This window comes from Colletotrichum godetiae (genome assembly GCF_030913485.1).
Source record: "Colletotrichum godetiae strain CBS 193.32 chromosome Unknown BDP55scaffold_89, whole genome shotgun sequence".
Lineage (NCBI taxonomy): Eukaryota > Fungi > Ascomycota > Sordariomycetes > Glomerellales > Glomerellaceae > Colletotrichum > Colletotrichum godetiae.
This window is the reverse complement of record NW_026851337.1, coordinates 80,822-98,817: the sequence shown is the minus strand read 5'-3', so window position 1 is coordinate 98,817 and position 17,996 is coordinate 80,822. Positions and strand designations below refer to the sequence as shown.

General features: G+C 50.6%; 6 protein-coding genes across 6 annotated transcripts; 3 read left to right on the top strand and 3 right to left on the bottom strand.

The window, feature by feature from the left end:
* Positions 1–353: 353 nt before the first annotated feature.
* On the top strand, positions 354–2,841 carry BDP55DRAFT_734800 (uncharacterized protein; the record flags this gene model as incomplete). The annotated part of the gene is made up of 2 exons (XM_060580248.1): positions 354–2,525; positions 2,587–2,841. 2 exons carry the CDS (start codon positions 354–356, stop codon positions 2,839–2,841), a joined length of 2,427 nt encoding a protein of 808 aa, XP_060422365.1.
* A 945-nt stretch (positions 2,842–3,786) lies between these two features.
* On the top strand, positions 3,787–5,116 carry BDP55DRAFT_685211 (ras family protein). Its single transcript, XM_060576439.1, has 4 exons — positions 3,787–4,235; positions 4,356–4,495; positions 4,639–4,767; positions 4,831–5,116. The coding sequence occupies exons 1-4, from the start codon at positions 4,184–4,186 to the stop codon at positions 5,068–5,070; spliced, it is 561 nt and encodes a 186-aa protein (XP_060422364.1). The 5' UTR covers positions 3,787–4,183; the 3' UTR covers positions 5,071–5,116.
* Positions 5,117–6,501: 1,385 nt separating this feature from the next.
* On the top strand, positions 6,502–8,305 carry BDP55DRAFT_425209 (peptidase family C78). The gene is made up of 8 exons (XM_060567480.1): positions 6,502–6,678; positions 6,730–7,095; positions 7,151–7,241; positions 7,288–7,392; positions 7,446–7,657; positions 7,719–7,756; positions 7,806–7,957; positions 8,019–8,305. The coding sequence occupies exons 1-8, from the start codon at positions 6,613–6,615 to the stop codon at positions 8,225–8,227; spliced, it is 1,239 nt and encodes a 412-aa protein (XP_060422363.1). The 5' UTR covers positions 6,502–6,612; the 3' UTR covers positions 8,228–8,305.
* A 90-nt stretch (positions 8,306–8,395) lies between these two features.
* On the bottom strand, positions 8,396–9,263 carry BDP55DRAFT_734797 (Ham1 family protein; the record flags this gene model as incomplete). Its single annotated transcript, XM_060580247.1, has 6 exons — positions 8,396–8,495; positions 8,550–8,583; positions 8,638–8,674; positions 8,729–8,873; positions 8,949–9,022; positions 9,090–9,263. 6 exons carry the CDS (start codon positions 9,261–9,263, stop codon positions 8,396–8,398), a joined length of 564 nt encoding a protein of 187 aa, XP_060422362.1.
* A 128-nt stretch (positions 9,264–9,391) lies between these two features.
* Positions 9,392–10,833, bottom strand: BDP55DRAFT_685203 (POS9-activating factor FAP7). Its single transcript, XM_060576438.1, has 4 exons — positions 10,743–10,833; positions 10,444–10,626; positions 10,179–10,324; positions 9,392–10,026 (listed from the first exon to the last, which is right to left on the bottom strand). The coding sequence occupies exons 2-4, from the start codon at positions 10,624–10,626 to the stop codon at positions 9,834–9,836; spliced, it is 522 nt and encodes a 173-aa protein (XP_060422361.1). The 5' UTR covers positions 10,743–10,833; the 3' UTR covers positions 9,392–9,833.
* An 820-nt stretch (positions 10,834–11,653) lies between these two features.
* On the bottom strand, positions 11,654–16,773 carry BDP55DRAFT_734795 (P-loop containing nucleoside triphosphate hydrolase protein; the record flags this gene model as incomplete). Its single annotated transcript, XM_060580246.1, has 7 exons — positions 11,654–11,802; positions 11,862–12,076; positions 12,145–12,218; positions 12,276–16,131; positions 16,198–16,387; positions 16,452–16,581; positions 16,639–16,773. The coding sequence occupies 7 exons, from the start codon at positions 16,771–16,773 to the stop codon at positions 11,654–11,656; spliced, it is 4,749 nt and encodes a 1,582-aa protein (XP_060422360.1).
* Positions 16,774–17,996: the final 1,223 nt, after the last annotated feature.

Here is a 17,996-nt window from a genome sequence, read left to right as displayed (position 1 = left end):
AGGCTGTCTTGCAAAGTCTCTCGGTTTTCACTCTTCCATCCTCCGCAATGCCTATCGGCTGTTACCTTGACTAAGGCAGAGTCGCAAGCCAGCAGGACGTGCCTCACCTCAGCTACATCCCTTCCCGGCCCTCTTAGAAACAACAACGACCCCACGCTCTTCTCGACAACCGCCTGCGTCACTCCTTCCATCCAAGTAAATACTAGACTACTTGTTTCGCCCATCATCCGCTACACCGAGTCTACCATAGTTTCCAGTCATCACCACGTATCGCCAACCACCATCTTTCACCTCATTGGAAACCTGAACCGTGGCTATTATAATAAGCCTGCCTGCGTTGGCCGCGACATAACATGGCTACCAGAGACGGACCGAGCGTGCCGCGCAAAAAGTCAACAACCTACGGCAAGACATCGCGTAAACGACCCATACACGCGTTTCTCGATTTATCTAATGCTTCGCGACGCGCCGATAATGCCGCGCAACCGATCGATGCCTCCTCAACGCCTGCCGAACAGCTCTACGATCTCTACGACCCACCATCCGATGAACCTTTGCGTCTTCCACTATCTCGACACGTTGCGCCACCTGTTGACGCGACCGTAATCCAGTCGGATGGGTCGAATAAAATGAAGAAGAGGAAGGTGGCTGTAGCGCCTGTAGCCAAAGCCGATCGCAAGCTCGATATCGAAACTCCTGTCGTCGCTTCACCAGCGGGGTTGCCTTCTCATACTCGCCGAGCGAAATCGCCCTTCAAAACAAGCGCAACAAGTTCTACTGGCGTCGTCAAACAGGAATCTCTGCCCCGTAGGATCGATGGACCCAAGATACAGACACAAGCCGAACCACGTAAGATCGCCTCTCGTGCTCATTCCGAGGTTGAGGTTCCTCGCAGGACCGAGACCAACTTGCAGACACGACAAGCAGTCTCACAACCTGCGGAAGCGCTGTTGGTGGCAACATCAAGCACCGCGATTACGAGACCACAAGCGACCAAGCCGAAAACGCTGCCAAAGCCGAAGCGTATCCGTCTCATTGATCAGTTAGCGGCGCAAACAGAAGATAGCTCCGACTCCGACTCCGAAATGTCAGATTCGTCAGAGCATTCTAGGATGAGAGCGGCCGATGCTTCTCCTTCCACCCCGATAAAGCCTATTGACATGACACCGAGACCATCGATGCGGCCCAAGGTGCTCTCGAGTACTAGGAAACTAAGATCGACGTACGGAGAGCAGAGGACGCTGAAGACAGATGAGTCGGGAGGGGACAGCCTTGGCAGCCAGATGGGCGTGGACGGCACCCAGCATGACCTCAGTCCGCCTCCGACAATGTCGAAGCTTGCGTCGTTTACATTTGAAGAAGAGGAGATTGAGGAAGACGACTCTGCTAGGGGCGGTGGCATCATCGACATCCATGCGCTAAGGCAAGCCGGTGCCAATCATCGTTTTGCAGACAGTATGGCCGATTTGCTCGACAGAGTCGGCACGCCCCAGCCGCCCAGATCACAGCCAGCCCGCTCGAGGCGCAATGCCTTGTTAGAGCTGGCGAGTAAGCTACGGGACAAGACGTTTGTCCGTCAATTTCGCGACCAGGGTGCGAAGGACGCCTTGTTTCACGCTCTCGGACAAGAAGAGGACTTTGTTAGCGGCTTCGTCCTCCTGTCTGTTGTTCTGGTTCTATTCACATCGTACTCGGTCCCTCATCTCGTCCCTCAGCTACAGAGCGAAGGTATCGCGCAACTAGCTTCGATGATGTTCAGCCTGGACGAGGATATTGTCAGCGTTGCAGCGCAACGGAAATCTAACTTATCTAGGAACGCACAATCATCACTTTCTGCTCTGAAATCCACAATACAGCACCTGGATCTATGGAAGGGCTCTCCGCCCGTCGTGCTGTCGCCAAGAACGGTTGCTTTGAAAGCCATATCCGTGCTCTGCAAAGATGGTGACAGTACGGCGACACGACATATCCTGTCCAGCTTAGCAGATCAGCTATTTGGCTTCGCCGAGACAGGCTGGGAAAATTGTAGAGCTCATGGCATTGAGGGAACAGACGGCGGCCTAGCGCTTTCTCTCCTCGAAGGCTACTCAATTGCGGCAATGGAGTCTGATGCCGGCCCTCGTTGGACAAAGCGATATCTTCCCATTTTCGCAGACATTCTGACGATAGCAATGGCTCGACCTATGCAAGAATTCGGTGATTTCGAGTCGACAGTATTGAAATTGGCACTGAATACAACGAACAACAATCCCGTTGCCGCGAGCGCCTTCAGCAGGGGAGATCTTTTCCGCGAGCTAGCTGAGACCAGCGTTGCGGGATTTGAGCTCCTGGAGCAGTCTGTTCGCAAAGGGGCTTTTTCAAAAGATGTTTACGAGACACTCATGCTGCTGCTAGGCGTCATGATCAATACGTCAGAGCACTCCCCGTCAGTCCGGCAGTCTGTGGATGCGTGGCAGGGGCAGGACGGTTCAACCTTGGATAGGCTGATAGAAGTCTACCTGGAGAACCGCGATTCGGCTGGAACGGTGAGTGAACAGAGTCAAGACGAAAAGTACTCAGCACAGTCAGACTAACAAATTCGTGTAGGCCGATTCGGTCGAGAAAACCTCAGTTGCCGTAGCCCACGGTTACTTGGCGATACTATTGGGCTACTTGTCGTTGGGTAGCCAAGTACGCCGGCGACTGGAGGAAAAGAGTCACGGAAGAGGCACCAAGTACTTGCTCGATTCCATTCAGGAGTTCATGGCTTTGCATCAAAAGCTGGACACGGATGAGTTGACGACGAGCTTGCAAAACCTTGTTAACGAGCTGAGGCAGAGGCATAAGGCCTCTAGTCGGTAGCGAGCTACAGCCGCATTCATTGGAGTGAACGAAGAACAAGATGATTTATTTGGATCTAGAGATAGGCTATAGCCAAGACAGGTGGCATCCTCAGTCAAGGTGCCGCCATCGCTAGCAACATCTTTTGGGATTAGAAGGTGGCAATCCGGCCGGTTTAGGGGGTTTGACCGCCACAAGAATTGTGGTAGACTAACGCGGCGATGAAGACCGTGGATAGGCAGGCAGGCAGGCAGGCAGGTACCCGGCGGCATGGTTTGCGAGAAGCACGACGCTTCCGTTATCCGTCTTTGGGTATTCTAAAAGAACTCTCGTCACCTAACTGTTGAATTGGATGACGATCCATACTGAGGAGTCCAGCTGGACCCAGCTTATCTTACTACCAATCATTGCTCAAACATTCTAGAGCCCATCTGATTTCGATTATTGTATTGATAGGTCCCTTGTGCCGTGGGATTTTCTAGGTTGGTTGGGTTTCCTGGAGTATCACAACCTTCGCCGGGTTGGCTGTCAAGGTCTTATTCGGAATCCAGCCTGGACGTGGTGTAGGACATTGGGGACATGTCTCTTATCTAGAATGGGGGGGGGGGGGGGGGGGGGGGACGAGAGGCAACACGATTATGACAAAGCCAAGCTGTAGCAAATACGAACGTAACATATCTTCTTAAATATGTGACGATAGCGCATAGGAACGGTAGTTCTTGGTCCTGACTTGGGCACCTTGGCTACCCCCGTCATTTGGTAGCGAGGAATCGATCACGTCTACCAAGGTAGTACATAGGTATTGCCTCATAAATGTGCTAAGCCCACAGGCAGGCCAGAGCTGTTAAGTGACCTGAGCACAGGGCAATGTTCAAGTGCTAGCTTCTAGTAGCGGAAGCCCACTTCTCCTCAGAGATGTGCAAGTGCCTGCGTTGTATCCCGCTCTCTGCCGCTGGGTTCTATGCTTGCATACGCCATGCCGCCGCTCCATCCCCCCTCCATCAATCTCTCCTTCTACATCCATTACCACTGCCGCTTTCCGCTACACCTCTACGCTGCGACATCGATCCTGTGCTTTCAATTGCTCTATTCCGCGTGCTTCGACAAAAATTGTCTCTTCGCTCTCCAATTTGTCCTCTCGCCTATTGCCCCAGGCAATAACGTGCGATCAAAAAAAGGAAGGCATCCCTCCGTGCCTGCACTGCACAACAAAGACGTCTAGTCTTCTCTACAATCCTTCCTTCTTCCAGCCTCTCTACGAACTCTCTCGAAACCAGCATTAGTGCGGGCATCTCCTTCCCCAGCACAGAGCTCTAGCGACAACATACCCATTTCATTCGTTTCCTTCTCATCAGTCACACAAATGCCGGCGCCAAAGAACCGAAAGGTGGCCATTGTTGGCAGTCGTTCTGTTGGTAAGTCCTCTCCCCCATACTTTCAATTACGATACGGCCCGACTGGCCTTGTTGGCATTACAACAATGGCAACAGGTTTTGGAAAGCGGTTTTCATAGACTAACATCTTCACTTCGCAAGGCAAATCATCATTGGCAGTCCAGTTCGTAGACGGCCACTTCGTTGACAGTTATTACCCTACTATCGAGAATACCTTCAGCAAAACGATTCGCCACAAGGGACAGGAATTTGCGACAGAAATTGTCGATACTGCAGGACAGGTATGTCATCCCTAGATTGCTTCTAGCAACGACTAGACGAAACGGTGGGTTGCATTTAGGAGAAAGAGTCGGAAGCGCCACACATGTGGTCAGATATGCGAGAACCGACAAGTGCCACGACTAACAGGCAGAAAAAAAACCAGGATGAATACAGTATTTTGAACTCGAAACACTTCATCGGCATCCACGGCTACATGCTAGTCTACTCGGTGTCGTCCTTACCGTCCTTTGAGATGGTGCAAGTAATCCGCGAGAAGATTCTGAATCATTTGGTACCTATGCCCCCGTGGCGGAACAAGCGAGCAAGAGCGAAGTACTGACTGGAATCTTGAAAGGGTACCGAATCAGTCCCTATAGTCATCGTCGGTAACAAGAGCGATCTCCGTCCCGAGCAACGACAAGTCAGCCCAGAGGAAGGCAAGAGGGTAGCAGAGAAGATTCAATGCGGATGGACCGAGGCTAGCGCACGATACAACGAGAATGTCGGAAAGGCCTTTGATATCTTGATTGCTGAGATTGAAAAGGCCCAAAATCCAGGCGAGGCGGCAGAGGGGGGCAAATGCATTCTTATGTAGGAAATTAGAGAGATCACTACATAAATTACACTTATTTTCAAACCCATATCGGTCTATAAAGAGGAGTCGACTGGTGCAGGCATTCTAATACGATGACATGGTAGCTAGCAGTTGTTCGGGGCAATATTTGAGGTCATTGGGAGTGCACAAAGACATGCGATCAAGGCAGTGAAACACTACGATAGCGCAACGCTCTGAAGTATCCGTACGACAACCAAAATGATGATGGTCCCTTATTCTTAAACCACTGTCCCGGACGCTGTGGGTACAATGCGGGTGTTTGAGTTGAGTTGCAGGGGGATTGTACGGATACGGATACTTGCCAGACTAAGGTGGCACTGCGTGGAAGGATGGATGGAACCTACCTCGCCTTAGGTATTATGGCATGCTAGGTAAGTAAGGTACAGTGAGGGCTCAAAGGTCTCCATACACCCTCCCAGTGCGTCACCTTAAGCCCACTAATTCCATTGTTATAAAACCACTTATATCTTAAGCACCTAGGTAACAATATAACTCTAGAAAATTCTCAAAAATATCTAACTACATATTTTATATTAAAATAATTTCAATTTTTTTTAATAAGTTTTATAAATATATAGAAAATAAAATTAAAAACATAAGTAAAAAAAAAAAAAAAAATAAACTAAGAAAAACAGTACGAATTTGAATTGTAAAGCGTCATAGCCCACTATAAGCGGGACTTCTAAAAACATATTTTTAAAAAGATTTAATAACTCTGTAATATTAACGGAATATTACATATAACTTTTATCTAAGGTTATTTAAAAGTAAACATACATTTTTTTGAGTTTTTAACTTTAATTTAGAGTTATATTGACGTCTTTGTGTGCTGTTAAAGATTACTAGTACCGCCTTGCACTGTGTGCTGTATAGATACTTTTGAGTCTCCACTGTAGGTAGGAGTCGACAGTGCCTACTTGCTGGTCGGGCTCGCAAATGGACCTGTGGACCCTGCCTTACATCAGCTAGGAACTCAACTCATCGAGTCCCATCCAGTTTGGTCGCTTTCACTGCCCCTGACATCGAGGGGACTGCCCAATGCGACACATTACTATTAATTCCTTCCGTACCTCACATACCGCTCCGACAGCTTTTTCTGACCGTCTGGCTTGCGGGAATCTGGAAAGCAGCAAAGACAGCAACCTTCCTTCTACTTTTCTACTTTGCTTGCCTACATATTTACAAGCACCTCTAACGCGGGCCTCTCGGAGAACCATATACTGGGAATCTACCATCTTTGTGCTCTCATTTGTGCAACATCTCAAGTCAAGCGTCGAGCGCTATACAACAAAGCTTTGAATCAAACAAGCTTTGACTGGACCCTCCTTGCCTTGTTGATCAAGCGAAATTGCCTTTCACCGACCCGGCAGGCGTTCATATGTGGTGCATCGCACTGTTCATTATATTGCCGTCATCCCACTCGTCTCATTTCAACTTCATCTCATCCAGAACGCCGTCTCTGAATCCCTTGGATATTCACTTGGCTAGCCTGGCCCTCACTATCTGCCGGAGTGGGTCAGCATGGAGCAGAACATTATCTGTCCCTTTTGTGGAAAGGCTGACGGAGGAGAAATCGAGATGTTGCTGGTAAGTCTAGTTATATTCAAAAGTCTCTTCAGTCAACTGACCGCATTTCAGCACATGGAAACTTTTCACCCCGAGGAAGACAATTCTCACTCTCCTCCACCCATTACACAGTCACCGCGAGAGCAGTATGCTGAGTGTCCAATCGAGGGTTGCGGTGAATGCATTCCCTTGGCTGAAATCGACTACCATATGGACCTTCACCTCGAAGAAGACCGTCAAGTTGCTGAGAACCCAAATTCCCAAGCCGTCATACAATCTCGGCACCCCAATAATACAACTGTCGCCGCCGCCGCCGCCGCCCCTGGTGATTACCGCGAACACGCCGTCGACGGTCAGATTACGGCTGCTGAGCAATGGGGGAAACTGTTGTCACTAACAGCAAAGTCGAAAGGCAAGGAAGGAGAGAAACGACTTGGAGTACGTTGTTCTCTCCTAATTGCTTAGATCCAGAACTCCGACTGATCATTATTAGAAAGCAGAGCTGGGAAAATATGCGCATGAACAACAGATGCCAGACTGGCTCGTATCTCTTCTTCATAAAGGTGGCGAAGTCAAGAGCGATGGTGAGTGCCCTGCCTTTGCGTGATCAGGTGATACTGACACAACTAGGGGTAATTTCTGTTCTCGAGCAGCTTCTGAGCCAGAGCAAATCTACCGAATATGCCTTTTTGTGCGACCCGGCCGTCCAGCATGTATCAAAGCTCAAGAAAGAAGGTATCGTAGTCTCGGCAACTTATCCGGGAAAATTGATGCTTATTGAAACCTAGGTGGCTTCTGCGGTTATCGCAACATTCAAATGATGGTTTCTTACATTGTTGGCGCCAATGCCCCTGGCATGGAACATTTCAAGGGCTGTCTACCTACTATATTCGAGATCCAGGAGCTCATCGAGAGAGCCTGGGACCTTGGCATCAATTCCCAGGGGCGAATCGAAACCGGTGGCATCAAGGGGACACGCAAGTACATTGGTACTCCGGAGGTAAGACGGCAAGCAGTTTGCACTAGTATCAAAACTTTAACCTAACTACTTGGGCTCCTAGGCACAGGCACTCTTCGTTGGCCTTCAGATACCGTGGGTGTATAAGTTCTTGAAAGCCCACATGAGTAAAAAGCTGACGCTGAAGCAGATGCACTGCGCAGGGATTCAGAGATCATGAACCAGGAAGATCCGAGGCTAAGCTGATGATGGCTGTCGAGGAGTATTTTAAGCAGGGAGCGCATCGTCAAGGTTCAAAAGTGACCTGCACATCACTTCCGCCTATATACTTCCAGCATGCCGGTAAGTCGTTATTCTGATCACGTACAAATAAACAGTCTGCTAAGAGGGGTGTCGTGTTCAGGCCATTCATTGACAATCGTTGGCTTCGAGAAACAAAAGCATGGCCCTGCTAATCTACTTGTCTTTGACCCCGTCTTTCGCGATCCACCAGCGCTTGCCCGACTTATTGGCCAAACATTCAAGCATAAATCGGCAGACGAATCTCTCAAGCCATATCGCCGGGGCGCCAAGTACCTCCGAAGATATCGCGAGTTTGAAATCCTTAGGTAGGCCCTGGGCACAAAATTCGGCCTGGACCGGACTGATTCTAAGCCATATCGCAGACTGGATAGCAGAATTCCCGTGCCCTCAACAGCGCACGGTAGCTCTTGATGTTAGAACTGGTGGAAGAGCTGCCAAGTTGACGAGGCCCATTTATGAACGTCTCATCTATAATGATCACTCGGCTCGCTGTTGAGCGAACCAGTCTTGCAGCTTCGCGAGGGCACGACCGCGATGAGAGATCTTATTTTTTGCTGCCTTGTCCATCTCGGCATAGCTTGGTGACTCGTTAGCAAGACAAACATCGGCCAACCCTCGACAATGGACTTACGTCTGACCATCATACTCGAAAATAGCATCCCATCCTTAACGTGGTTAGCTTCGAAGTTTGCACAGGAAAGTGTCAGACTTCTGCTTACCAAAGTCAACCGGGCCTCGAGGCGGCACGATCCTGCCCTACTTATAAGGTTGGCAAACATTCAGGCACGAACAATAATGTTGATGACTTACTCTAGTTCGTCCTTGGAAGAGGAGAGGTTCGCTTCCAGGACCCGGCGAGTAGGCAAACGTGCACACGGCATCGGCAGACTTATCCTCGTATGCAACTAGTAGATTGTTTAGACCCTGGTGGCCTATGGATTCCATGAACCATTTGCTGGGTGAAAACGGTCAGTAATCAAGGATGTCTGACAGAAAGACATGTCTTCATGTCGGCCCCAACAAAACATACATGTAGGGGCCCGGGAGATCGCCGAGAGCCTTGAAGCAGAGGCAGGTGTCTTCAACCAGAACAGGTCCTTGGATCTAAGAGATGAATGAATTAATATGCCATGGATTGCACTTTGGAAGTTTCTGAGACCCGGCTACTCACAGTCTCCGCAGCCTTGCGACATTTTGCTATGGTGACTTCCTCAACTGTGCCTTGGACTTCCTCGAGGTCAACAGCATGGCTTTGTACCGTGATTGCTGGTTCCAGAATGGCTTTGACCTCTCGCAATTTGTTGGCATTGCCAGTGATGAATTTGACCGTCGGCGGCGTAGACATGACGGGCAGAGATAAATGGCGGAAGTTCTGGTCTGGGTGCTCGGATGGGAGTGCTGGTTAAAGGACAAGCTATGCGTGTGGTGTGCCACAATAGATTGGCATATAACTGCAATCAATCGTGTTATGTACGTAAGAGATTTGGCATTGACCCCATCGAACTCTTTGTCTCAATGTGGGAAAAATGTTATGGTACCCTGTTGCATTATCCACCTTACTGACGTCGGCTACCTGCATATGTCATAGTTGGATGTCGCAGGCGTAGAAAAGACTTGGGCGTGCTGGGCCCACCATCGAGGCATAGTAATGACTCCCGAACAGATCCTTGCGTGGTTAATGTAGGGGACTGAACGAAAACTTTTAGAGAGACCACATCTAAGGCCCTTTTGGGTACGAATACCTTTTGGGTACGAATATGTCCATGCACCTCGCTTTCCCAACCTGGAAATAACATCGCCAGCACTTCTCTTTACTCTGTCATCCCTCTCTATCCCGGAGAAAACTTAGTCTCACAGGGGAACCAAGCTCATAGTCCGATTCTTGTTACTTCGTCACTCCTTCTCGTCCGTCCCATCATGACGAGTGGTCGTTCTTCCATTGCTCAAGCCAAGCCTCCACCCTCGAAATGTTGGTATCCATTTCATCGGATGTATTGCTCATAAGCTCGATAACTATTTCTTCATCAAAAGCCTCCCTAGCCTCTTGAAGTAGAACCTCCATGATCTCCGAATCTAGATTCTCCTGAAGCTTGGCCTCGGGATACTTCCTGAATGGAGCAAACCCAGCCGCGTTAGCACTCATCATCCTTATTGGCGGCCTTTTCGCTGCCACTTTTTCCAAGAAGAAGAAACAAAGAGGGGGAGAAAGCAACAACAATAGTGAAACAAGAACAAGATAGGACCTCACAGCCTCACTGACCTTGCTGATAGACGGTCATAGAGTGTTGTCGAGTCCACACGCAGCACAACTACGAGGTCAATCCAACTTTTGGGGAATAAGTCGCAGGCGTGCCAGTCAATGATGTAGCCCCCCTCCTGAACGTCACCCTCAATGGCATCGAGCAACTGAACCCCGTATTCGTTAGTATAGCGAACATTCAAGCAATAGAGATACCGAGTGACAGGAAGCACAGCGGCAGACTCCAATTCCCAATAAGAGAAAATGAGTGCAACAGGGGGCAAACCTTGTCTTCGTCAACAATCCAACTCTGAAACTCGTCGTCCCAACCCTCGTGACACTCCCGATCTTTGACAACTTGGTTGACTGAGAGGTGCTTGAGGCCTGTACGCCTAGCGAGCTCTTCGCAGTGCGTCGTCTTGCCCACGCCTGGCGTACCAGTGACGATGATGTTTGGTGACGTTCTCATTTTGGGCAAGAGAAATCTGGATTGACGCTAAGATGGACCGAGCGATTCTCCAGGTAGGTGTCTCTCAGAATAGTGGCGAGTATAAGGCTGAAGATAGGTATGGCAAGAGCCGTTAAGAGCTAGAAAAGGATAGAAAGAGAATCTGGACGTGAAAAGCTTCGTTTATTGCATTGCATGTAAGTGAGTCCAGTGAGGGCCACTTTCTCAGGTAGCATGAATGCGCGCTATCCAATTACAGCGCTTTGGTAGGTAGGGTTGGTGGATGCGTCACGGTCACGTGCGGGGCGCTCACCAGTCACCCTCAACCGAGGCATCTAAGGCTTCTTCTACCTTGGATACAATCTGAAGAGGGCAGTCTATTCTCAATACGCACCAGGTGACTCTCACTTTCATTGTAGGTTCGGAGAGTTTTGGGATCCTTAATCATGCAGGTGGGGGGAAAGCACCTGAAATCGATTGTTTGGGAATACTGAAGGCAATTGCTCCCTACTTACAATGCCAAGTACAAGAAGCTGTCATCTCGGATATAGCCTCCTTCCACCTCTGCCACGTGAGTAATCTGCTACAATAACAGAAAACATGATGGGCACTACCTTTACAGGGCCCGAGCAGCCGTCTCCCACCCAAGCTTCTGAATACGAATAGGCTGGACGAGTGTGTTCGATGCACAGGTTTTTCTTTCCAACTCTCCCGTCCTTCCCACCCTGTTTCAATCACTTAATCGGCAACATCCACGGTCAAACTTAACGCCATCACAACTATTGCTTCTTTCTACATTATCCATGCAAGAACCTGACGTAATAAATCCCCAGATCTAGCTCCCTAAAGAAGGAAGCCACGGACACACCGCCGCCCATTCCTAGGCCACCGCTCACTTGATAGTCGTCATCATTCCAGTGGCCAGTCTTGGTTAGAGGCCAGCGAGCAAAACAAGGACGAAACACTCTACACGGTAGGCTCTATTGCCTACCTGTCTACTTATCGAGACAGACGAGGGCATCTTCTAGAATCGTTTGGCTGTACACGGTTATGCGGCCACATCTTCCTCATCAACCTCGGCAAGGTCGCCATTGGGCTCGAAGTCGTCCTCAGGATCGTACTCGAGCTTCTCTTGCTGAGCAATTGCTTGAGCAGACACGATCTCAGCGAGACGTTTCAAGCGTGGGGTTTGTAGCCCTAGTAATTCATTGTTAGCGAGGCCGGATCTGGTACGACTTTCGATGTAGCCCACATACATGAAGGAGTGTAGGTCTCTAGAGCGGTGATGACTCTGGGTTCGGCAATCTCATAAGGTCCACTGTCGTCCATGTCGACAGCTTGGAGCAGCAGTACATCACTCTTTTCCGTGACCCTGGAGGCAACGGCCTTCATGATCTCGCCGTTGATGGGCTGCTCATAGTCTGCGACCAAGTACTGGTTCAGGAGCTTTTGGATCTGGTTGGGCGACAGCCTGTCGAGAAACATCTTGTCAGCAACTTCCACATAACCTTGCCATGCATGAAACAGGATTCCACTCACATCCAACAGATATCCTGAATAATCTCAATATCATTCAGGGTCGCCTTCTTCAGTTGAAGGAGCTTCGTTGCTTGCTATAGAACGGATTAGCTTGGCTCGCTTAGGCTCTGTCCTGGACGATAGACACTCACCATCAAGTGCTCTAGCTGGAGAGTGCCCTCAGGCATATCATGACTTTTGCACCACTCCTCGATACGCGTGATGTTGTAGTTGATCTGAAGACCACGCTTCCAGGAGAGGAAGTTGCGTCTCATCAGGAGGTCGTTGAAGGCGGTGACGCCAACGAGACGAAGCAATTCAGTGATGGTCTGCGTAATGATGGAGTCTTCGAGGTAGTAAGCCTTCATGGCGCGGAACACGCTGTTGAGTAGGCTGAGCAGGTTGTCCATGCTATAGGCGGGAGTCGAGTTGGATTGCAAAAGTTTGCCAAGGAAACGACTGCTTTCGTTGGTGACAAAGCCCGGAAGCGACTGAGACTCAATAATGGCGGGGATGATCATTTTCTGAAGCTTCTTCTTCAAGACCTTCATCCAGGTATGGTAGATATTAAACTCCAAACTCTCCAAGTCGTGCTTGACAATCTCCAGAAGACGGTCGTACTCATAGTTGTCCGTCTTCTGCGCCTCGTACCAGTCCTCGGCAAGGAAGACGAACGACAGCATCTCATGCACGTTGGAAAGCCAGAAGGCCCCCGGGTTGATGGCTTCATCGCCGTCATGTTGCATAACTTCCTGCTGAATCGACTGCATAACATTGGCGAGGAAGCGCTCAGACTCTTTGACAAAGCCATTGTTCCACATCTCGGAGGTTACCAAGTTGATGAGATAAGAGGGGAAGAGGACCTCCTTGTCGGATGGTGGCGGATTTGTGTTCGGAGAAGGGATCTTGAGATTGCGGATGAGACCCATGGTGACCTCCTCATTAAGACCATCTTCGTCAGCCAAGAGCGTCTCGAGCTCGAGCTCGATGTTATCGACACCAGACATGAAACCTGTGCCCTGCAGATTCTGTCTGTGGGCAGTGCTGGTGATGGCCATCGAAACAGGACGGGGGTTGTAAGCAGCGCTGAAGCGATCCACAGCAGTGCTGGGTTCGGCACCGGCACTCCTCCTCTTCGGTTTCTTTGAGGACACGAGGTTGATGAGGCCAGGCACGGCCGACGGTGGCGCCTGAACAGCACCGTTGGCAAGCTCGCCATTGGCCGGGGCCATTCTTCTCGCTAGCTCTAGCTGATCTTGCAGTTCGGCGAGCTGTTGGCGCAGTGAAAGCTTCTCGCTCTCAATCTGTGCACTCTGCTGGCGAACAGTGTCTAGCTCTGTGCTTGTAGAGCGCAGAGATTCTCTCAGCTCCCGCTCTTCCTCCTGCATCCTCTTGATATTGGATGTTGATTCCTCGAAGCTCTGCTGGAGCTTCTTCATCTCGTCCTCCATTGCCTGCAGTCTAGCAACTGCGATGCTACCCTGGTTGGCCTCGGTCTGGAGCTCCTTCGTCCGAGCCTCCAAGGCATTGTGGCGGTTCTTCCAAGCCTTGATTTGACCCTCATAGTTCTCCACCTGTGATGACAAGTTCTTGTTCTGTGCCTTCATGGTGCCGAGAGATTGTGTCAGTTCGACGACCTTGTTTTCGAGCTTGTACGAGATCTGCTTCAGATCACGAGCTTCCTCTCGAGTCTTCTTGTAATCACGACGGGCGAGTCTACCACGCCACAGGCTCTGGATGAGAGTGACCTTCTTCCTGTATTGCCTCCAAGCCAAGACTTGTCGTCGAGACCGCCACACGCGCTGGATGAGCATAGCTGCGTTACCTACGCGGGTCTCCATGATTTCTTTTCGTCGAAGGTAACCTTTGGCCGCCGCTTGCGCCAGGACGACATCGTTCCTGATGCGTATGTACTCCTTTCTTTGCCGTTGACCACGCCAAACCCGCTGTATTGTTGTTGCTGCTTTGACGGTGCGGAGCTCCTGGACTTGCTTTCGGGCGTTGTATGCTCGCACTGCGGACTGAAAAGTCACGATGGCTTGGCGGGCCTCAAGGTAGCGACGGCGGTAGAATTTAGCACGGAGGTTCTTCTGGATCAAAATGGCGCAATCGTTGAGACGGTTTGTGCGCAGGTTCTCAAGGAAGGCGAGCATGCCGGCACGGAAAAAGATCTTGGTGAGGCCCAGCTGGTACTTGTCGGAACCTTTGCCAGAGCTGGTGCCGAGTGCCTTGGTAAGGATAGCGTTGGCTACTTCCCGAATATCCGACGCCCACAGGTCCGAGTTGATGAGCATGTAGTAGCGCAGAGCAAACTCCTCGTATGTCCATCGAGTAGGGTAACCAGCGCAACTTATGCGAACAGTCTCGAGAACACCGCAAGCCCGCAACTGACTGAGTACCATTGGGCCCTCAAACTTCCACGCCTCCTTCGCCTCATTAGGCTTGATGCAGCGAATGTAGTGAACGTCTGTGTTGTTGATGGTGTTCATGAGCTCAATGAGCGAAGAACGGAATATGCCTCCCAACGTCGGCTTTCTGTTGACGGCCACGCCGATCTTCCTACCAGCGGCGGGTTTCACTGAGCTCGATGAAGCGGAGGCGACGTCCTTTTCACGCACAGCAGAAGCTGCATCCAAGACATCGCGGAGGAACTTATTCGTCGAGGCACGGAGGACCGCCATATGTTCATCAGGTACGGTGTCGCGGTTCTTCTCGATGAAACCCTCAGATTCGTACGTGACATCCACAGCATAGTGGCACACGGTGAACGCAGACTTGCCGAATCTAGGCTTTTTGTAGAACTTGTGCTTGTCAGTGCCGTAGTTGTGATGCAGTTTCGTGACAAACTGCTCGTCGGAGCCCATGGGAAGACGGGACTCTTCATCCAGCAGCGACAGAATACCGAGCTTGCCCTCGATGAGATCGATGGCCGGTTGATTGTCGGAAAACTCGATGAAAGTCCAGTCAATCTTTTCCCTCAGATATTCTTCTTGCTCCAGCTTGAACACGTGTTGGTTGAATTCTTGCTGTAGCTTCTCGTTGGCGTAATTAATGCAGAACTGCTCGAAAGAGTTCTTGGCAAAGTGTTCAAAGCCATAGATATCAAGCACACCAATGAATGAGATGACGCGGTTCAAGACTTCTTCAGTTGCCAGACTGTGGTTGATGATATCGACGAGCCAGTCAAAAAGGCTGGAGTAGATGAACTTGGCGACTGAATCACGGACGACGATGGCCTGAGCCTGCGTCAAGTTTGAAGTAATCTTCTCGCCTCTCGTGACCAACTGCTTTTTGACAATCCACTTGGCGAACTCCGTTCCGTTGACACCCAGAATCGATGAAGCCAGCTCAAGCGAGGGCTCTGTCGGCGCGAGGACACTATCGTTGCGTGAGGCTCCAATCTTGATGTTGCCTAGGTGCAGCAGACCAGAAAGAAGTCTAAAAATCTCCGACTGCTGTGCATCGGTGACACCAATTGTCCTCAGAGACGCCTTTGTCGCCTCAAACTCGGCCTTATCGTCGACACCATCGATCGTTGGACAGTTGCCCTGGTTGAGGTACTCGAACTCCTCAATGGGCAACAGATGCAGATCCTGACGCTCCTTGTCTGAGGCACCAGCAACAAGTTGGTAGAAAATGTGGTAGTTGCGCTCCTTCAGGGGTTGGAAAACAAGTCTGGATCGCTCGAGGAGGTAGGTGCGAATCTTGGCGCCAATGATGTTGGTTTTATCGTCGAACATGATCTCGATGTATTTGCCGAATCGTGACGAGTTATCGTTGCGCGTCGTCTTTGCGTTTCCGAAGGCCTCCATGATGGGATTCGTAGCTAGGATCTGTTCTTCCGTTTCGCTCATAGCTTCGGCGCCCTTCTTGGATCGCGTCCCCGGGTTGTCGGGTGATTCTCTGGTTGCGAAGTATCGCATGATGTACTTGGCGCTGACCGTTTTTCCAGCACCAGACTCTCCCGACACGACGACAGTTTGGTTCTTTCCGCTTCGCACCATGTCACTGCAAACCGTTAGCAAGTACTCTGTGGCTGGTCTCATGGCGTAGCGCGAGGACAGGTCAGCCTACATGAAAGCCTCTTCTGCAATGGCAAACAAGTGCGGTGCTTGCGTCGCTCTCTGCTTGCCGGCATAGACCTGGACCATGCCTGGGACGTAGAGCGAGTCTACTCTGGCGAAAGGGTTCGCCGCAATCAGAACGATTCCACTGTATGTGTAAATTTCCTTCTGTGCATATCTAAGGCGGATGGCTTGCAAGACTAGAGGCGGGCAAAGTCAGTCATGAAAACGCCAGAGAGTGTCGAGGCAAGACATATAACGTACCTGCAGGCTCGTTGAGATGGGACAGATTCGTCAGGTCATCGCTGGCCTCAAGCATGGTTGGATTCATCAGGGGTGGGAGGGACGAATCGCCTTTCTGGAGGGCCTCGGCGGTGACCTCAACCGTCTTTTCCTATTTGGTCGTCAATACGTGTTTGCAGGCCTAGCTGAGGCACCAGAGATACCATACCTCGCCATTGTCCAGCTTGAAAACAAGCTTAACCTTTGGGCCATCTTCGGTCTTGTTGACAACCTCAGACGCGACCCAGCCCTCTGTAGCATCGGGCTGCCACGCCCGCGTTCCGACGTCGTAGTTCTCCGACATTATGACAGCTTCGAGAGTGTTCGATCGACTAGGTACCGGAGATGGCGACGATGGAGAACTAGTATTCCCGGGAAGGTTGGCGGATGGGATTCGGTAGGTCTAGGGGTGGGAGCTCGGAGCAAGTCGTGAGATTCATGGGCAAGCGAGTGGGCAAGAGTTGGTTGCAGGAGAGATTGGAAGTGGTAACTGCCAGAGGCAAATACCGTTGACCTGTCTTGTGCGTCGGACTCGCTGCTATTGCCGTCTCGATCGTGGCGGTCTTCGTCTGCTTCGCGTCGGTCGTCGAGGTAGGGGATGAGAAGATGGAGGAGCAGGAGACGAGGTGGATGGAAGGTGGCTTTGGAGATGAAGGGCAGGCCAGCCTAGATTTGGTACTCCGTACCAACCTTATGGGTACAGTTTGTATGGGGCCCTTGTAAGAGATGATTGATGAAGGACGGGAGGTAACAAGAGAGACAAGAGAATGAGAGTGCACGCTACGCAAAGTTCAATGAACGACCATCGGGATTATCTCCAAGAATTTGGCAGGTTGAGATAGATTGCACGCAGATGTAAAGGCGAAGGATGGGACGTGAAAGGGGTGAGTAGTTCGATGGCAGCTGAAGAAAGGAGGACAGCCGGTCCTGGTGCGAAGAGCAGAACTGGACAACTTTTTGAGATTCCAACAGACGTGGACGTGGACGTGGACAGGGGCACCCGACCAAAGTAAAAACGCCGGGAGAGAGAGAGCTGGGCTTGGCCAGTTGGAGGAACGAGCGCTGAGGTGATGTTTTTTGGCCGCTGCTAAGGCAGGTACCTAAGCAAGTGGTATTAGCCTACCCATAGGTAATGGAAGTAAGGTGCCTTGAGGTCGCTAAGTTACCTCATGAGCGTGTGTGGGGCCGTACCTTACCTACCTTACATAGTATGTCCACTTCACCAAATAAGGAGGTTTACTGCATTGGTACCCTGCCTTAGGTAATGTAGCCGGGTCTGATGTACCTAGTGCCCGTCTTGCATCTCAGGGCCCAAGGTAGGTAAAGTCGCCCTGAACATGTCTGGACGATGGAGGGGGACTAGACAGTGCAAGACAGAATAGAGACACTGCTGTTAGTTTGAGGCGAGGCATATCAATGAGCTAGGTACTCTTGTTTCTAAACAAGTTGCCTAGGTAAGGTAGGTAGGTATTCGTACCGATATTATCACTTCAAAGCACTGGAGAAGATCAGCCAAGCTACATACCT

Coding starts and splice junctions, on each gene's coding strand:
- BDP55DRAFT_685211 (XM_060576439.1), top strand. CDS start 4,184: ATGCCGGCGCCAAAGAACCGAAAGGTGGCCATTGTTGGCAGTCGTTCT. Junction 4,236..4,355: donor TGTTGGCAGTCGTTCTGTTG/GTAAGTCCTCTC, acceptor TCACTTCGCAAG/GCAAATCATCATTGGCAGTC. Junction 4,768..4,830: donor AGAAGATTCTGAATCATTTG/GTACCTATGCCC, acceptor GAATCTTGAAAG/GGTACCGAATCAGTCCCTAT.
- BDP55DRAFT_425209 (XM_060567480.1), top strand. CDS start 6,613: ATGGAGCAGAACATTATCTGTCCCTTTTGTGGAAAGGCTGACGGAGGA. Junction 7,393..7,445: donor ATCAAAGCTCAAGAAAGAAG/GTATCGTAGTCT, acceptor ATTGAAACCTAG/GTGGCTTCTGCGGTTATCGC. Junction 7,757..7,805: donor GGCCTTCAGATACCGTGGGT/GTATAAGTTCTT, acceptor ACGCTGAAGCAG/ATGCACTGCGCAGGGATTCA.
- BDP55DRAFT_685203 (XM_060576438.1), bottom strand. CDS start 10,626: ATGAGAACGTCACCAAACATCATCGTCACTGGTACGCCAGGCGTGGGC. Junction 10,325..10,443: donor GGATTGTTGACGAAGACAAG/GTTTGCCCCCTG, acceptor TACGGGGTTCAG/TTGCTCGATGCCATTGAGGG. Junction 10,027..10,178: donor TATGACCGTCTATCAGCAAG/GTCAGTGAGGCT, acceptor TGCTCCATTCAG/GAAGTATCCCGAGGCCAAGC.